The 19,381-nt window shown below is 50.3% G+C and overlaps 1 protein-coding gene across 1 annotated transcript in view; it reads left to right on the top strand.

The window, feature by feature from the left end:
• MROH7 (maestro heat like repeat family member 7) overlaps nt 1–19,381 on the top strand; it is a 58,942-nt gene that overhangs the window by 38,193 nt on the left and 1,368 nt on the right. Inside the window, 7 exon segments of the mRNA XM_030912737.1 lie at nt 3,217–3,354; nt 5,762–5,876; nt 10,535–10,675; nt 11,357–11,536; nt 12,300–12,455; nt 12,833–12,955; nt 16,943–17,045. Of these exon segments, the coding sequence (XP_030768597.1) occupies nt 3,217–3,354; nt 5,762–5,876; nt 10,535–10,675; nt 11,357–11,536; nt 12,300–12,455; nt 12,833–12,955; nt 16,943–17,045 (956 nt within the window).

The following is a 19,381-nucleotide window of genomic DNA, read 5'->3' as shown; positions in this document are numbered from 1 at the left end:
AATTTTATCTCTTGACAGTTGGTTTCCTTGCCTATGAAATGGATAAATGATTCCTGCCCCACTGGTGTGCTGTGAGGACCAGATAGGGTTGCATCCCAGCAAGACACCATTTGTCAGCAGTGCGGCCAGTTCCCATTCCCCTCCTGCTCATGCTTTTAGGTGCCGCCCTGAGAGCATCACCCAGAAAGCTGACGGGCTCTAGGGAAAAAAGGAGGCTCTGGAGGGGGAGGAGGAACACATATGGGAAAAAGTTCTTGACCTTGGAGTGATGAAAGGTGTGAACTGCCAATGCAGAGGCTGTGGCTCAACTGAGGACATCAAGGAGAAGCTGGAGGAGTGCCTGAGTATCCACCTTACCTCAGCGTCTCAGAAGCAGCCTGAGAGGCAGAAAAAGAAGAGGCAGGCATGTGCCAGGCTGAAGGGGGGCCAGAAAAGCCATGAGATGTAGTGGTCTAAATGGTGGCCCCCAAAAGACATGTCTGTCCAGAACCTATGAAGGTGACCTTATTTGGAAAAAGGGTATTTGCAGATATAATTAAGGATCTCAAGATGAGGTCCTCCTGGATTAACCATGTGGGCACTGAATCCAATGCCAAGTGGCCTTATAAGGAGAAGAGAGGCCCAGACACAGGGGAGAAGGCTGATGAAGACAGAGAGTGAGTGATGTGGTCACAAGCCAAGGAATGCTGGGAGCCACCAGAAGCCAGAAGAGGCAAGGAAGGATTCTCCCCTGGGCTCTTCAGAGGACTGTGGCCCTGCTGACACCTTGATTTCAGATATCTGGTCTCTAGAACTGCGAAAGAATTTGTTTCTGTTGTTTTGAGCCACCCAGGTTGTGGTGATTTGTATAGGAAATGAATCCTCAGGGGTATGGCACCGGAGCAAATTGTCGGTGCTCCAGACTGCAGTGATGAGGTGGAATAGCTCCACAGAGCGTTAGCACACAAAGCGGTCACATCCTCCCTAGAGGAGAGGCAGGCTCTGGTAATAAGTGCAACAATTACCCCTGCAAACAGCTTGGGTTTGAAGGAGGAGGAGGGAGTGGCCTGAGAGCTTGTCCTGTGAAGCCCGGTTCCTGTGCCTTCCAGGAAGGTGAAACTTTCAGCAGCCCTGGGCTTTAAAGCAGCTCCAGCTGGGTGCAGTGGCCCACACCTGTAACCCTAGCACTCTGGGAGGCTAAGGCAGGAGAATTGCTTGAGGCCAGGACTTTGAGACCAGCCTAGGCAACATGGCGAAAACCCATCACTCCAAAAAAATAAAAAATTAGCCAGGTGTGTGGTCCCAGCTACTCAGGAGAATAAAGCAGGAGGTTCGCATGAGTCCAAGAGGTCAAGGCTGCAGTAAACCATGTTCGTGCCACTACACTCCAGCCTGTGGGACAGAGCTAGACCCTATCTTAAAAAAAGAAAGCAACTTCATGTCGTATCAATCATTGGCTCTGGTGTCCCCGTGCAGGTACAGAGAATGAATATTTGAAGGTGTCCCTTGCTCCACTTTGCTGAGAACGCCTTTTAGAAGGGTGAAACTTGCAGAGTGAGTGTTTGGGGACACAAGAGCCACCCCATCACCCATAGCACAGCCCTCCTCCCAAGAGTTTCCACTCTATTTTTCCACCAAGCAGCATGGGTGCCATCTGGGCTGTCACAGGTATAACTTTGGGAATGGGGTGAGAAGGGAGGGAAGTCAGGCCCAGGATCACCTTGGGGTCAGGTTGGGAGGGAGGGGGAGGGGAAACCAAGGATCATTTTTGTGAAAATATGAAGCCTGATTGAGGGAGTGAGGTGAAGTGACAGAGAGGATCAACTACGAATGATGCAGTTCTGAATTCAGAAGTTTTGGCCCAAATACATATTCATCACGCAACAAATGAGGACTGGGAGGGCTGGCCAAGCCGTGGCTACCTAGAACCTCTAAGTCAGGTCATTCCCTTCCGAGCTCCGGAGCTCAATCTGTGCCCAAGCCAGTTTGTAAGAAGGTGTCCAAAATGATGACCCTGGAGATAGGGACACACAGGGAGGGGAGGGTGGTCCAGTCACCGGAGGAACATATGCAGGAGGCTCATTCTGTTTTAGGTGAAGGTGCTAGTGCCCGAACTTGAAGAGAACAACCTTTCTTCAAACAAAAACCTGTACATCTCAGCTTAGCCATTCAGCCAGTACTTGCAGAGGGAAGAGATTGGTGATGGGGGAATTGGACAACGCTCTGAGCCTGCCTGTCTTTCTCCCTCCCTTTTGTTTGTAACTCTGAGTGCTGAAGGCATTGCCAGTGGGGGACTATCATTGATAGCACACATTTCAAACAATAAGCACAGAGGTTGAATGATTCCAAAATTCTGGCCTCAGGAGAAGCTTTTATTTTCACACTGGATCAATATTCATTACAAAAGCAAAAACATGAAAATGAAGGGCAAGTTTCTGCGGATTACCTGATTACTTAAGTCCTTTCTTTGGAATCATGAGAGCCATCAGCTCTCAGTATCATCTGAGGTATGTCCACAAAGTGCACCATAAACTCTTTCAGCAAATGTTTAGGTTTCTGGAAAACTTTGTTTAAATGTAAGCTGTGTTCTATACAGTGTCAGTTTTTATTTTAATAAAAGTCTATGTAGGCTGGGCGCGGTGGCTCACGCCTCTAATCCCAGCACTTTGGGAGGCCAAGGCGGGCAGATCACTTGAGATCAGGAGTTCAAGACCAGCCTGGCCAACATGGGGAATCCCCATCTCTACTAAAAATACAAAAATTAGCTGGGTGTGGTGGCACGGGCCTGTAATCCCAGCTACTCAGGAGCCCCAGTCTGGTCAGTTGGCGGGTCATAAAAGCTCCCCAAGGGCTGCTGCTGGGCATCCAGTTTGAGAATCACTCCTTAAGTGTCCTGAGTTGGAGAGGGACTCGGCCCAGTTAGGAGACTGTGAGTGAGCAGAGAAGCTGCCTGCCCAGCCCATGGCTGATGCGGAGTGGAGGGTGAGAGAGAGGCTGGTCCCAGAGGTAAAAGCACAGCCTTCATAGGGAGGTGGACTTTGCTTCTGTTTCCTCTCTTGTTCTAAAAGCTAATGATTATTTGTAAAAAGTCACCCTTTGTGGATACACTGAATACCCCTACCTAACATGGTGAGGAGAAGTTTGTCAAGCCAGATGGCAGGAACGGTCGGGGTGGAGGGAGGCTTGGCCTGCTAGAGCCCGGATAGGCATGAGGTCTCAATTGCCTTGTCTTGGCAGCTGGGTGGTGAAAGTGGTGAAAACCCTGCTGCTGAGGATGGGCTGCTCTTATGAGACCACCTTTCTGGAGGACCAGGGTGGCTGGGAGCTCATGGAGCAGGCGGAGAGCCACCACCGTGGAGTGGCCCTGCTGGCAAGGTGAGTCCCAGGACCACCTTGGGGTTGGGGTGGGAGGGAGAAACAGAGAGACCTCAGGATCTTCAGATGGACTTGGGATTGCATCTCTCTCTGGGCAAGACCCTTTCCTGTCTGTCACCTCTTCGCTATAGCGGAGAGGGTGCTGTCTTCCTCAGCAGGTAGATGATACAAATGTTAAAGATGGCACTCACTCTTCAGCCATTCCTGGCCATTGTGGAGCACTTAGACTATCCACAAAGCACCTTTCCTTAGTGCATTATGAATTTAGTTCCCATGCCAATACAGAAACGGTAGTATAACTGAGTTGTTGAGGTGTGGCCTTGGAGATGGCCTGACTGCATCTGAACCCTAGCTTGCCACTTGCCGCCTGTGTGACCCGGGACAAGTTCCTTCCCTCTGAGTCTCCACTCTCCCTCAATAGCATGGAAATAATAGTCAGAACTACCTCTGAGGGTTGGGGAGAGGATTAATTAAAGTACTTTGAACAGCCCCTGGCATATGGTAAGAGCTCCACACAGGCTAATTTTTACTATAGTTATAGTCACTGGTGAGGCAGGGGTGATTAATATATATTTTGCACAGGAACATGCCAAGTCGGGAGAGGAATTGTCATGTGTCCAAAGTCACACAGACAGGAAGTGGCAGAGCTGAGAAGTGACCTGCTGACCAAAGCTCTTCCCTAGGCCACGCACAACTTCCCATGGGGTCAAGAGGGAACACCTTGATTCCAACGCTGTGGCTCCTGCAGGAGAGCCTGCATCTTAGCCCTGCACCCTGAGTGCTCCTGGTGGTGCTTTCCCCAGGATCTCAGGACACAATCACATTTGTTGAGCACTTACTATGCTCTAGGCACCATGCAGAGAGCTGTCACATGGATGATCCCATTTAATCCTCACCATGACCAATGAAGTAGCGTATTTATTTATTTATTTTGAGACAGAGTCTTGCACTGCTGCCCAGGCTGGAGTGCAGTGGCGCGATCTCTGCTCATTGCAACCTCTGCCTCCTGTGTTCAAGCGATTCTCCTGCCTCAGCCTCCAGAGTAGCTGGGATTACAGGCATGCGCCACCATGCTGGGCTAATTTTTGTATTTTTAGCAGAGATGGGGTTTCACTATGTTGGCCAGGCTGTTCTCAAACTCCTGAAATCAGGTGGTCTGCACGCCTTGGCCTCCCAAAATGTTGGGATTACAGGCGTGAGCCACGGCCCTCGGTGAAATAGCACTATTATTATCCCAGCATTATACATGAGGAAATGGAAGCCCAGAGAAGTTAAGCATCTTTCCCCAAGTGACACAGCTAGTGCTGTGGCCAGAATTTGAACCCAGCTGTCTCATTCCAGACTCCAGGCATGGTTGTCAGACTGCACTACATTCACTGAAAGTGGAGCGTAACACGGTGCTCCTCAGACTTGAGTGTGCAATGGAATCACCTGCTGGGCCTGTTAAAACACTGGTTGCTATGCCCCCGCCTTAAGAGTTCCTGCTTAGTAGATCTGGGATGGTGCACTTCTTTTTTGAGATGGAGTCTCACTCTGTTGCCCAGGTTGGAGTGCAGTGGCAGGATGTCGGCTCACTGCAACCTCTGCCTCTGGGGTTTTAAGTGATTCTCCTGCCTCAACCTCCCAAGTAGCTAGGATTTCAGGCATGTGCCACCACACCCAGCCAATTTGTTTTGTATTTTTAGTAGAGACAGGGTTTTGCCATGTTGACCAGGCTGGTCTTGAACTCCTGACCTCAAATGATCTGCCCGTCTCAGCCTCCCAAAGTGGTCAGGCCTGAGCCACCATGCCTGGCCTGGGACGGTTCACTTCTAACAAGCTTCCAGCTGATGCTGATGCTCTGGTTGGGTGGGGGTGGCACTTAGAGGACCACTGGCTTAGTAGAATGAACCAGGCAGCTGGAACGTGAGCCCTTGGTTGGGGCTCCAGCTCTGCCATTTTCTAGCTCTGTGACCGTGGGCAGTTCACACTTAGAGCCTGTTTCCTCACCTATGAAATGGGGATAATAACAGTAACCTGCTTCGAAGGATCAGATGGAGTAACAATGTGAAAGCGTGTGCCTGCTGCCTGGTGCTTGGTGAGTGGGCCTTCACATCCTCTCCTTCCTCTCTCTGCTGCCTGACGTGGTCCTGTGCAGCTGAGGGTCTTCAGCCTGCCTCTCTTATTGATTTGTGCTGTGCCCTCAGGCAAGTCTCTTTCCCCTTCTGGGCTTCAGTTTCTTCATCTGTTAAATGAAGCAGTGAAACCAGATGACCTCTGAGATCCCACCCAGGTGGAAAATCCTGGGAATGCAGGAATCCAGGTGATCCTGGCTTACCCAGGATTTCCCATGTCACAAGCAAATTCCCCCCACAGGTCCCCCTGGGGCTGGAGACCTGAGGGGACTGCTCCTCCTCCCCACCCCCAGGGCCATGGTGCACTACTCCTGCCAGGAGCTGTGTCGCATCCTCTACCTGCTCATCCCGCTCCTGGAGCGAGGCGACGAGAAGCACAAGATCACGGCCACCGCCTTCTTCGTGGAGGTACCAACAGGGGCAGCGGGTACACAGCGGGAGCTCCTCCTGGGTCTCGGTTCACGTCACTGGTCATTTCTCCTATGTAAACAGTACTTTATAGTTTACAAAGCCTTCCCATGGGCGTGATTTCTCTTGACTATGATGACCTTGTTGGTCTCCCTCCCTCCTCTCCCTGTCTCTCCACCCTTTACCCTGTTCCACTCTTAACCAGACTCCCCTAGTGCCCAGGGAACCAACAACCTTTGCTAGGCACCTCTGTGTATCAGGCACCAGACATATAAAGGTGAATTTGACTCTACCCTGCCCTCAAGGAATTTTTGGTGTGGCAGAGGACACAGAGGACACCCCAGTTATAACATGGGAGTGATGCTAGTGAGTGACTTGGGCTATGATGGGGCCATCCAGGCTGTGGTAGGGAAACAAGGGACTTGAGGGAGGGAGGCATCAGGGAAGGAGGGTTTCCTGGAGGAGGTGACATCTAAGCTGAGTGTGTGTTGGGGAGGTGCTGGGGAGAGGTGAGTCAGGAGAAGTTGGTAGGGACAGACCCGGAAGAGAGGGACTTGCTAACAATAATAGTTAATATTTATTGAGCACTTACTATCTTCCAAGCATGTTCTAAGAGCTTTACACACATTGATTCATTTGTGATTCATTTGGTCTCATACTAATCTTACGACTCAGATACTATTCTATGCCCCATGTTAGAGAAAAAAAAAAAACCCTGAGGCATCAATTTAAGAAACTTTCCCAAGACCAGACAGCTTGTAAGTGGCAGATCAGGATTCAAATCCAGACATTCGGGCTCTAAAACCCTCCCCTTTCCTTTTAGTTTTTAAAAAAACGTGGTAAAATATACGTAACATAAAATTTGCCATTTTAACCATTTTAGGTGTACAGTTCAATGACATTAATATACTCATTGTTATGCAACCATCACCACCATTCATCTCCAGAACTTTTGTATCTTTCACTACTGAAACTCGACACCCACTAAATGCAAACTCCCCGTTCCACCTCCCCCCAGCCCCTAGTAACCTCTGTTCTACTCTCTATCTCTATGAATTTGCCTCTTCTAGGTATCTTATGTAAGTGGGATCATATAATATTTGTCCTGTTGTGCCTGGCTGTTTCCCTAAACATAATGTCTTCAAGATTTATATATATTGTTGCATGCATCAGAATTTCCTTACTTTTTTTTTTTTTTTTGAGATGGAGTCTTGCTCTGTTGTCCAGGCTGGAGTGCAGTGGCGTGATTTTGACTCACTGCAACTTCTGCCTCCCAGATTTAAGCAATTCTTCTGTCTCAGCCTCCTGAGTAGCTGGGATTACAAGCAAGTGCCACGATGTCCGGCTAATTTTTGTATTTTTTGTAGAGATGGGGTTTCCCCACGTTGGCCAGGCTGGTCTTGAACTCCTGACCTCAAATGATCCGCCCGCCTCGGCCTCCCAAAGTGCTGGGATTACAGGCGTGAGCCACCGCCCCGGCCAAAATTTCCTTTCTTCTTAAAGCTGAATAACATTTCATTTCATATGCATACCACATTTTGTTTATCCATTTGTCTGTTAACCACCATGCTTACCTAGCTCTTGTGACCTGATGGTTGTCATGAGGCAGGTCTGGGCTATCACCAGGGTCTGTATAGTGAGAGTCAGAGGCAGGAGGCTCATTGTCTGCTTGGATAGTGTGAAGGTTAAGGAGGGCTTCCTGGAGGAGGTGACATTTAAGCTGAACCTTAAAGTTTGCCAAATGAACAAGAGGCAGCATCGACATCCCAGGTGCTTTTGTCGTCTTTTCTGCCACTCCAGGTGGGCTGTGAGTTGGGAGAACGGACCATGTCACATTGGCATTGCACCCCCAGGTGCCCCAAGAAGTGGGGATGGGATGGATGAATAAACACTGCCTGGCTCTGCAGGTACCAGCAGAATGTGTCACCTCCAGGGAGAACAACCCTGGCCTTGGGGTTGGGAGTCCTGGGTTCCAGCCCCAGCTCCACCCAGTTCTAACTCTAATTTCCCTGACCATGGTGAGGGAAAGAGAAAGGGAAACTACCATTTCTTACAGGCCTACAATGTGCCAAACACTTGTGTTGACCTCTTTCAAATGTTATCTCACTAATCTGCACAGCAACCCTGCCGAGAAGGATTTGTGACACCCATGCTTAGGGGAGTTAAGGGGAATTTTTCAAGGTCACAGAGCTCAGAGAGTCCAGAGAGATTCAGAGCAGGCCTGCCGGACACAGTCCTCCATTTTGGTCAGCCTCTTGGGAGAGGCACTTCTAAGTCTGTCAGTGGTTACCACATGGGTTCTTGTATGAGAGGAGGGAGGTTGGATCTTGCCAGACCTTATGGGGCATTCCTGTGTCCACCACAAGGTCAGGGACTCTAGGTTTAACTTGTCCCCAGCATTCCCTGGACTCCTGAGCAGCGGCCCTTCCTCCCTGCAGCAAGGGTCTTCGCCCAGGTTCAGTCTTCTCCACCTCCCCAGAAGAGGTGCCTGCTCCTGGCCAGAGTCAGCCTCCATTAAAGCCGTGGTGCTTTGATGCAGCTCAGACGCTGCCCCCCACCCCCAGCTCGTCCCCTCTGCCCTGGCTTCCTGTCACCCTCTCTGCTGTGATGGTGTGTGTGCTCCCTTCTCCCAGTGGCAGTGAACTCCTTAAGGGAGCTGTGCCACCTTGGGCAAGTCACTTAACCTGCCTGTGCCTCAGTTTCCTCACCTGTACTATGGAGATGATGACTTGACCATCTCCTAGAGTTTTGATGAGGATAGTGAGTTCACATAAAACACTTAGAACACATAGGAAGTGCTATCTGTGAGTCAGTTAAATTGCTGTTAGGGTTCTCGTGACTCTTTTCCGTGTCTCCAGTGCCCAGCCCAGAAGCTGTGCACAGCAGGCCTGAATATTGGTGGTGTAAATTGGTGGAGGGTGGGGGATAGGTGGAGCCCCTCCTTTTCTGCCTCCTCCCCCTGGTGACCTGTCCTGCCCCCTCCTCCAGCTCTGCCTCTCCCCAGCTCTTTCCTCCCACAATGCAGACCCATGGGCTCCACAGTCACAGCAGATGTCAGGCAAGAGCATGGAGGGGAGAAGCGTTTATGAGAGTGATGCAGCGGGCATCGAAGACCTGTTGGCTGCCATGGGTGTGGAGGCCAGTGGGGGAGAGGAGGGAGATGAGGGTGAGGCTGGTGTGCAGCTTGGACGATGAGGGGCTGGTAGTGCTAACCCTGCCACAGGGAGTGCAAGAGGAGGGCATGCCTAAGGAGGAAAGGAGTCAAGTTTCTTTTTTTTTTTAGATGGAATTTCGCTCTTGCCACTCAGGCTGGAGTGTAGTGGGGCCATCTCTGCTCACTGCAACCTCCACCTCCCAGGTTCAAGTGATTCTCATGCCTCAGCCTCCTGAGTGGCTGGGATTACAGGCACCCGCCACCATGCCCAGCTAATTTTTGTGTTTTTAGTAGAGGCGGGGTTTCCCCAAGTTGGCCAGGCTGGTCTCAAACTCCTGACCTCCGGTGATTTACCTGCCTCAGCCTCTCAAAGTGCTGGGATTACAGGTGTCAGCTACCTCGCCTGGCCTGCCTGCCTGCCTTCCTTCCTTCCTTCCTTCCTTCCTTCCTTCCTTCCTTCCTTCCTGTTCCTTCCTTCCTTTCTTTTTTTTTTCTTGAGGTGGAGTCTTGCTCTTGTTGCCCAGGCTGGAGTGCAATGGTGCAATCTTGGCTCACTGCAACCTCTGCCTCCTAGGTTCAAGTGATTCTCCTGCCTCAGCCTCCCGAGTAGCTGGGGCACATGCCACCACGTTGGCTAATTTTTTGTATTTTTAGTAGAGACGGGGGTTTCACCATGTTGCCCAGGCTGGTCTCGAACTCCATACCTCAGGTGACTCACCCACCTTGACCTCCTGAGTTGCTGGGATTACAGGCATGAGCCACCGTGCCCAGCCCGAGCCAAGATTCATGTTGGACCTGAGCTCATGCAGCAAGCAGTCCCTGAGCACATATTCCGCACCAGAGTTGATGTCAGCTAACAGGGGCCCATGGAGGAACAGCTCAGGTTTTGTCCTCAGGGAAGCACCCCGTTGGATAGGGGAGGCAGATGGAGGCACTGAAGGTTTCCAGGTGTTGCTTCGGGAGGAAGCCCAGGGCACCCAGGGGCCCAGGGAAGGAGGCACTCAGCCTAAATGAGGCCAGGGGCAATGTCAAGCCTAGCTTCAAGGCTCTGAGTTTTGGTTGGAGCCCTGTGAGGTGGCAGGGGTCAGAGTGGAGGTGGCATCCCAGCAGAAGGGCATTTTGCTAGCACAGAAGAGGTGGAACAGCCTGGGTAGTTCAGGGAACAGGGGACAGCTTGGTTGGAAGCTGGCTGACTGGTGGTGAGGGTGTGGGCTGGGGGGTGGGCATGCTGCTGTTAATGAGGCCACAGGGCAGGCAGAGGCCTGACGGTAAAGGCAACAACAGGCAGTTATAGGGGCTTGGAGCTGGAGAGTGACCCACTCAGCTTTGCCACACGGTGCTGATGGACATCAGACGGAGACTTCCAGCAATCTGTTGGTTTCGCAAGTCTGAAGCTCTGGGCAGAGCTGAGCCTGGTATCCAATGTGCAATCCCAGTGCATGGGAGGCCAGGGGCCTGCCCTGCCTGCCTCAGCCTGGGAAGTAATGACCCTTTGTTCCCTCAGCTCCTCCAGATGGAGCAGGTGCGCCGGATCCCTGAGGAATACTCTCTGGGGCGGATGGCAGAAGGCCTGAGCCACCATGACCCCATCATGAAGGTGCTGTCCATTCGAGGCCTGGTCATCCTGGCCCGCAGGACTGACAAGGTGAGTGGGAGGCAGAGGAAAGCCTGGCCCACCCAGGCCCCAGGCTGGAGGAAGGACAGAGCTTGGCCATTATAGTCCCTGAGAAGCCCACAGCTGGAATCAGAGACCATTTCTATCTCAGCCTCAGTTGCTCCATCTGTAAAATAGATATCCTTTAAAAATCTATCTATTTTATTCCTTTTGAATAGTTTCTAATCTAGGTTTTTCACAATGATTCTAAAGACAGTGTGTATAGGAAGGGCAAAGGGTGGCACAAGTATTCCTATTTTACAGATCAGGAAACTGAGGCCAGATTGTTGGTGCATCATTAGCATTTTTAAAAGTGCTTTGTTTTTCTCTACCAGGCATTGTTGCAGTTCATGATGTAGCTGCTATGAAAGGACAGAACATAGACTCAGAAAGCTAACTAATGAAATAATGTGTCATCTACCTAGAACCAAGGAAGGGGGTGGACAGCAAAGGGCCTCAGGGGTCCCAGCCAAGGAGTCAGTGAGGCCAAAGAGGGCTTTGAGGAGCAGCAAGAGGTTGGGTGAGGGTATTCTAGGCAGGTAGGATGGCATAGGCCAAGGCCTGGAAGTGGGGATTGGGTCACCAAGTTCATTTCAGTGAATCAGAGGCTGGGTCTCTTCCTACTTGCTAGCTCAGGTAGGAGCCCTCATCCCAAATGCTCCTGCCCCATAGACCGCCAAAGTGCAGGCCCTCTTGCCCTCCATGGTGAAGGGCCTGAAGAATGTGGATGGGATGCTGGTGGTGGAAGCGGTCCACAACCTCAAGGCCGTCTTCAAGGGGCGGGACCAGAAGCTGATGGACAGTGCGGTCTATGTGGAGATGCTGCAGATCCTGCTACCGCACTTCAGCGACGTGAGGACCCTACAGAGCGAAGGAGCGGGAGGGATCGAGAGGGGATCCTTTACTACTTGGGGGCTGCATTGCCTCCTGTGCCCCCACTGGGACCTGGGCAGGGATGGGTCAGCCTACTGGGAGAGGAACTTTGTCCCAGCTGGTCCACATCTTTTTGTAAAGGTTCCTTATTCTAACTGGTTCTGATGGAGGAAGCCCTTTCACAATCGAGTCTCCCCAGAGAGGATCATCTTATTGTGACTGGTTCATCTAGAGGGGGTACTTTTTGTTTTAAAGACAGGGTCTTGCTCTGGCACCCAGGCTGGAGTGCAGTGGCAAGATCCCAGCTCGACCTCCCTGGCTTAAGCAATTCTCACACCTCAGCCTCCTGATAGCTGGGACTATGGGCATGCACCACCAATGCCCAGCTAATTTTGCATTTTTTGTAGAGATGGGGTCTCCCTATCTTGCCCAGGCTGGTCTTGAACTCCTGGACTCATGTGATCCTCCCGCCTCAGCCTCCCAAAGTGCTGGGATTACAGGCATGAGCCACAGCACCTGGCTAGATTTTTTTTTTTTCTTTAAACTGCCCCTAGCAGAGGAGGGGAGGAAGGCATTTTCCTACTTAGCACTCAGGTGCCTTTTAGGTTAGTGGGGGCCTGGCTGGGAAGAGTCGGGAGATCACCAGACCTAGGCTTGAGTGAGGGGAACAATGGCTCTGGATCAGCCGCAGTGAGTGGTGTCCCAGAGGAGGGATCCCCTCTGAGCCTTTGGTCTTCCCCAGTCACGAGAGGACGTGCGCTCTTCCTGCATCAACCTGTATGGGAAGGTGGTCCAGAAGCTTCGGGCACCACGCACCCAGGCCATGGAGGAGCAGCTGGTCAGCACCTTGGTGCCCCTACTGCTGACGATGCAGGAGGGCAACGCCAAGGTGAGCCAGGTGAGTGTGCGTGAGCCCTGCACCCTCTACCCCTCCTTCGGGCCCTGTGGGTGCACCTCTTTTTACCTTAACCAAGCCAGAGTCGCAAACAATCCTGGGGGTGGTTATGTATGTCCAGCCACGTCTGTTTTCTAAAGGCGCCCACATCAGGATTCTTCCTCAACATGGCCAGCTTCTGGTCATAGCTGATGTATAAAAAAAGAAAAAGGTCCTAAATCATGTGCAAAATAAAAATAAAATAATAGTAATTTAAAAAATTAAAAATGGTCAACTTCACTTGTACAATTTCAAAAAGAAACTGAGTTTTCAAAATCCCTTTTTCTGGACCGTAGTCTGGCTGTCCACAGTTCTGATATTTTCTTCCTATTGGTTCCCAGAAATGTGTGAAGACCCTGTTACGCTGTTCTTATTTCATGGCTTGGGAGTTGCCAAAAAGAGCTTATAGCCGGAAGCCCTGGGACAACCAGCAGCAGACAGTGGCCAAAATTTGCAAGTGCCTTGTGAGTGCTCCTAGAGAGTAGAGTGGTTCCTTACAAGTGTGTTGGAGGTGGCTAATTCTGTGTCTCTCTCTTCCTTCTTTTCCCACCAGCATCCTATTTCCATGACCAACTACAAGTTGTTGGCTCTGGAACGTTCATCTCCACCTCTGGCTTCTCTCTCGACTTCTAGTGTTCTCTGTTCAGTGGCTTCCTGCATACCTCACAGGCACTTCAAGCTCAGTTTGTCTCTTTTGAGCCTGTGCCTTTTCCTTTCAATTCCTCCTTTTCCCTCTATATCCCCTAAGCAGAAGCCTAGAATCATCTCCCTCACCCTCCACACTTGATCAATCTTGAATATCCCGAGTATCTTGGAATCTGCTTTTCCCTCCCCACCCTGCCACCGTCATTGCCCTTAATTCAGGGCACCGACATCCCTTGGTTAGGCTATTGGCCCAGCCACCCAAGGGATCTCCCAGCCTTTAACTTTATCTGCTCCAATCCATTTCCTACCCAGGCCATCAGAATGGTCTTGTTAAAACACAGTCTGCTTGTATGAGATCTCTGCCTCAAGGGCCGCAGTGGCTCCTTTCCTACAACATCAATTCCCAGAGTGTATTACCTGCAACAGCAGTCTCATAAAATATGCCCCAGAGGGAGGAAAAGAAGTTTGAAGACAAGTAAGTTTAGGAAATACTACACTGACATTCTGCTCTTGGAGATTTGCAATGACATCAGGAGACTAAAGGCTCTGAGATGTTTTGTGCTGAGGAAATGTGTTCATGGTTGTCTATATAGTTTCCCAAGCTTATTTAACCATGGAGCTTCCTTTCTCGGTGATACCTGTGAAAATCATGAGGTAGGAGCAAGCCACGCTCATGCATACACACACACACACACACACACACACACACACACATACACACACACACATAGAAGCACAACTCTGCAGGATACAGCCTAGTCCTCCACATGGCATTTGGGAAGCTTTGCCTGCGGTCTCAATCTACCTTCCCTGTTGTTGTGGGCAGCAGTGAGCATATGAGGGAGTGCCCCTGGGACCAATACCCGTGGAAGGGAGCGGAAGAAACAGGAATAACAAAGGGAGAAGTCAAGTTGCAATGTAGCTTCAGCAGAGGTCTCAGCCAACACTGCCATGAGATTCCCAAATTTGGTCCGGGGTCAGGTCTGTACACTCCTGTGTTCATCTGTCACTGGATGCCAGTCACCCTGGGAAGGACTTGACCTTGGGCCAGGCAGTTCTCAGTCCACGTGATGCCCAGAGCTGGGGGAATTAATCCCTCCCGTGTGAAGAGACATCTGAGTGGGGAGTCCATGATTCCCCACACCAATCTAACATAAATACACAAAGCCACAAATTGTTATAGGACTGAGAAAAGCTCCTTGGCCACCACTGTTATCAGTAATGCTCAAAGCCTCTGCAATTGAGGGTCTAATGATATTACCATCACATTCCAGTGGGAAATAGAGGTCTGGAGGAAGTACCTGCCAGGGTCACTAATTCAAATGCTTACGGTGGCCAGTGACCAGGCAGATAATCATGAGTGGTGTGGAAGTGGTGGTCCCTGAGCAACCTAGAGAGCCCTGGCCCCATTGAAGGTAGGGGTGAAGAGCTCAAGCTCACCGTACAGGCCCCTCACTTGCCAGCTCCTCTGGTTTCATGAGAAAAGCTAGAAACCTATTTTTTTTTTTTTTGAGACGGAGTCTCACTCTGTCATTCAGGCTGGAGTGCAGTGAGTGGTGCGATCTCTGCTCACTGCAACCTTCACCTTAGGGGACTCAAGAGATTCTCCTGCATTGGCTTCCCAAGTAGCTGGAATTACAGGCGTGCGCCCCCACACCCAGATAATTTTTTTGTGTTTTTAGTAGAGATGGGGTTTCACCATGTTGGCAAGACTGGTGGTCTCGAACTCCTGACCTCAGGTGATCTGCCCACCTCTGCCTCCCAAAGTGCTGGGATTACAGGCGTGAGCCACTGCACCCGCCCTGCATTTTTATAGGACATGAATTAGCATTCAATGTAGCTCCTTTTTTTTTTTTTTTTTTTGAGACAGAGTCTCACTCTGTCCCCCAGGCTGGAGTGCAGTGGCGCTATCTTGGCTCACTGCAAGCTCCGCCTACTGGGTTCACGCCATTCTCCTGCCTCAGCCACCCAAGTAGCTGGGACTACAGGTGCCTGCTGCCACGCCCGACTAATTTTTTGCATTTTTAGTAGAGACGGTGTTTCACCGTGTTAGCCAGGATGGTCTCAATCTCCTGACCTCATGATCCACCCGCCTTGGCCTCCCAAAGTGCTGGGATTACAGGCGTGAGCCAACGCGCCCGGCCTTTTTTTTTTAAATGGAATTTCCCTCTTGTTGCCCAAACTGGAGTGCAATGGCGTGATCTCTGCTCACCGCAACCTCCACCTCCTGGGTTCAAGGGATTCTCCTGCCTCAGCCTCCTGAGTAGCTGGGATTACAGGCATACGCCACCACGCCCTAATTTTGTATTTTTAGATGGGGTTTCTCCATGTTGGTCAGACTGGTCTCGAACTCCTGACCTCAGGTGATCTGCCCGCCTTGGCCTCCCAAAATTCTGGGATTACAGGCATGAGCCACCACACCTGGCCAGATGTAGCACGTTCTAAACACTGTGCTTGTCATTGCTCTGCAGGCTACTGTAGCCCGTGGCTGCCAGCTTGTGACCTCTACAGGTCCTCGGTTTCTTCTTTGAGTCCTCAGTTTCTTCTTTGAGTCCACAGTTTCTTCTTTGCTCTTCAGGCCATCAAGAGCTTGCTCATTTAAAGGTCAGCCTCCAGGCTTAGCTTTAAGAAGGGGCTGGTAACCAATTCATTCATTTGTTTATTCATTCATCTGATACTTTTTGGGCACCTGCTGCAAGCCAGGCCCTGTCCAGGGTGCTGAGACTCTGAGCTGAGTGAAACGACCCTTCTCTTGGGGGAGCTCCAGATACAGTGGGGGGAGATAAGTATAAATAATTACAGCATGGTGTCATAGGTGTCATGAAAAAAGATGAGCAAGATCTGCTAGAAACATCAAGGGTGGTGGGATGGAGCTCTGCCTAAGGGCTGTGGAAGGCTTCAGGGAGGAGGTGGCATCTGAGCTGAGGTTTAAAGGGTGAGAGGGAGTTTATGACGTGAAGAAGAGTGGGAAGGGCATTCCAAATAGGAGCAATTTCTTGTAGAGGGTGCAGATCTGGGGATAGCTGGCCATGTCCTCGGAGTGCAGCATGGTGGGCATGACAGGTGGAGTCAGTGGAAAGAACTGAGACTTGGAAGGAAGGTCAGACCCAGAATATGATCATGAAGCTTTGCATGCCAGGCCTAGGAGCTCAGACCTTGATATACATAGGTCATCAACAGGAGAGTTAATCAGATCAGATTTCTCATCTTCTCCCTCAACAGCTCCTTAGCTGGACAAGCTCCTTAGTTGGACAAGCTTCTTAGCTGGACAACTTTCTCCTACTTTCTACCTGTCAAACCCATCCTGACTATCTCTGTCAGACTATTTTACCCAAAACATGGCTTTCTCACTGTCCTATTACGAATAAATCAATGTTGCCTTCCTATTTCCTAATGTACAAGTAAGCCCTATTTTTGTCTGGCTTTTAAGGGCTTTTAAGACCCCCTAACTCTCCAGTTTATCCCCATTGCTCTATATCTTGAATCCTTCACCCTTGTCAAACTGTCTCCTTACCTATGTCCCTCACATGCCATGTCCATTCCCATCTCTGGCTGGATCTGCATTTTAGAACTTTCACTCTGACTGCAGCAGGGGGATAAATTGGAAGAGGAGACACCCAAGGCAGGAACATCATCGAAGTGATTGTTCAAATCAGCTAAGAGGAGCCTCTGGGGGGCTCATGCAGAGGCAGCAGATGTATTTAGGAGGCAGGGGGCGAGGGTCACCATTCCTAGCTTCAAGAAGAGTGGATGGGCAATTGGTTCCTCTGAGGGGCCAGCACTTTTGGGGTTTCTTTTTGTCCTAGGTCAACACCCACCAAGACAGCGCCTTCATATTCCTCAGCCAGAGCCTGGAATATGCCAAGAACTCACGGGCCTCCCTCCGGAAGTGCTCAGTCATGTTCATAGGTAACCTGCCCTGGCATAAGTCATCCTGCTGCCAGGGCTCTGCCTGCTCTCTGATTTGTTTCCTCCCAGGCTGCTAGCCCTTCCAGCACTTGGGTGGATGCCCCTCTTTGGGTGCAAGGCTTGGCCAGCAGACAGCCATGGTGCAAACTAGAATGGTTTTCCCCGCTCTAAGATCATGGCTTAGGAAGTGAGCCACAGGCTGGATTCAGTCTGAAGTCTTTGTGCAGGTCACAGCCTTGACAACTGTACATGGCAGAACTGCTGCTTTTCTCCGGAGTACAGCATGGGTACAAGCCTAGCAGGAGCCTGGGCAAATCCCCCATTGACAACAGCAGGAAGAGCCAAGTACCATGGTGAAAAGAGTCAAGTGGAATCTCAGTTCCATGGTTCCCTTCCTGTATCACCCTAACCGGATCATTTATTCCTACTGAGCCTCAGTTTCCTCATCTGTAAGATAGGGATCACCTCCTGTTTCACAGCCTGAATGAGAATATTTTTTAAACGGGGGAGAGGGATGGCACATACAGGTGCTCAATGTTAGCAATCTTCCTTCTTCCATTTCCCATATTCCCAAACTCTGCCTTTTTGAAACAAACAAACAAACAAACAAAAGCACATTCCCCTTGACCAGAGCCCCCACAGGACCCTTCTGATGGCAAGTGGGTGTGTCTCCTCCCATTACTCACCCCTCCCTCCAAATGACCACATGCCCTTCACCAAGGGCCAGGAGACCTTGTTGCAAAGAGGCTTGGAAATGATCCCATTTGTGAAGTGATATTTCTTTTAGTACGTTTCCCAAGTTAATTTGCTGTTTTAATCCATCCAGTCATCTATCCACCCATCTGCTGGTTTATTTAGCAAACGTTGATTCCCTACTCTGTGAGAGGTATGATGCTTAGGCTAGAACAACAAAGAGCCCTTCAGGAGGTGATGCTGATGAAGGTGTGTGGTGATAGGGGGTGGCTGTGAACATGATCATGCTGGGGCAGAAGAAAAATGCCCAGGACTGGAGGCATCCCTTAGAATGTGAGGGCTGCACAGAGACATCTACTTCCTATGTGCTGATCTCTTTAAATCTTGCTCCAAATTAATCACTTCTAAAATGGAAGGTCGAACACCCCGGGAATCATCTCTATATCAGGGCCTGTGCTGGGGAAACAGAGTTGAGTAGAGCCTGGATCTGCCCATAGATAACTCCCAGAGCAGTGTAGTGATTAGTAACCTTTTTGGGGTTATGGCTTTTTTTGTGAGACTCTGAAGAAAATTATGAATACTTCCCTGAAAAAAGTGCATGTATGTATACAATTTTGCCTGCAATTTTAGGATGCTAAGATCCTTGCCCTCCCACTCTCACCCCTCAGTGGATCTAAGATTAAGTAACTTCTGGTCTGGTGAGAGATAAAATTAATAAATCACAAGTAAAATACACTATGGTATGAACAGATAGAGAAAAGCTCACAGATACTCAAGAAACCTAGGGAAGCACCTAACTTATCTGGAGCAAGGAAGGACTTCCTGGAAGAACCACTTATTAAATTGAATATTCAAGGACAAATAGGAATTACCAGGAAAAGAAGTGAGAAGCCAGGGAGGGTGGCTCACTCCTGTAATCCCAGTCCTTTGGAGAGTCAAGGTGAGAGGATCATTTAAGGGCAGGAATTTGAGAGTAGCTTAAGCAATATAGCAAGACCCCATCTCTACAAAAAACAAATACTAAAAAAGTTAGCTGGGCATAGTGGCAAATGCTTATAGTCCTAGCTACTCAGGAGACTGAGGCAGGAGGACTGCTTGAGCTCAGGAGTTTGAGGCTGCAGTGTGCTATGATCATGCCACTGCACTCTAGCCTGGGTGACACTGTCTAAAACAAACAAACAAACAAAAAACAATAGTGAGGGAAGGACCTTCTGAGAGGTACAGCCCATTCAAGGACCTGCAAGTACTGCAGGAGCCAGGCTCACAGACTGGGAGCAAGGGAGGGATGAGCAGTGCATCAGAGAAGTCATCAGAAACATATCCTTGACCCAGCATAGCTGAGTCTCAGCCCTCCAGGGCCCTGCTATAGTCATGCCTGACAAGTATGCAAGGTGCTCAGTGTCTTACATGTTATTACTGCTCAAACTCCCCATAGAGGTGGACAGCAGAGGCAGCACTTCCCTGTGTCACAGATGAGGAAACTGATACCCAGCCTGGGTACTGGGCTAGCCTGAGGCTGCACTGCCAGAGTCAGCTGCAGCCCAGATACTGCCCCTATCCTGATGCCATCCTGCCCACTGGACCAGCCATCCTTTTCAGGACCCCTCTTGGGGAATCTGTCCCAGGGTTCAAATGAAGCTTTG

Source organism: Rhinopithecus roxellana, chromosome 12, assembly GCF_007565055.1.
Source record: "Rhinopithecus roxellana isolate Shanxi Qingling chromosome 12, ASM756505v1, whole genome shotgun sequence".
NCBI lineage: Eukaryota > Metazoa > Chordata > Mammalia > Primates > Cercopithecidae > Rhinopithecus > Rhinopithecus roxellana.
This window is presented reverse-complemented; position numbering and strand designations above follow the sequence as displayed.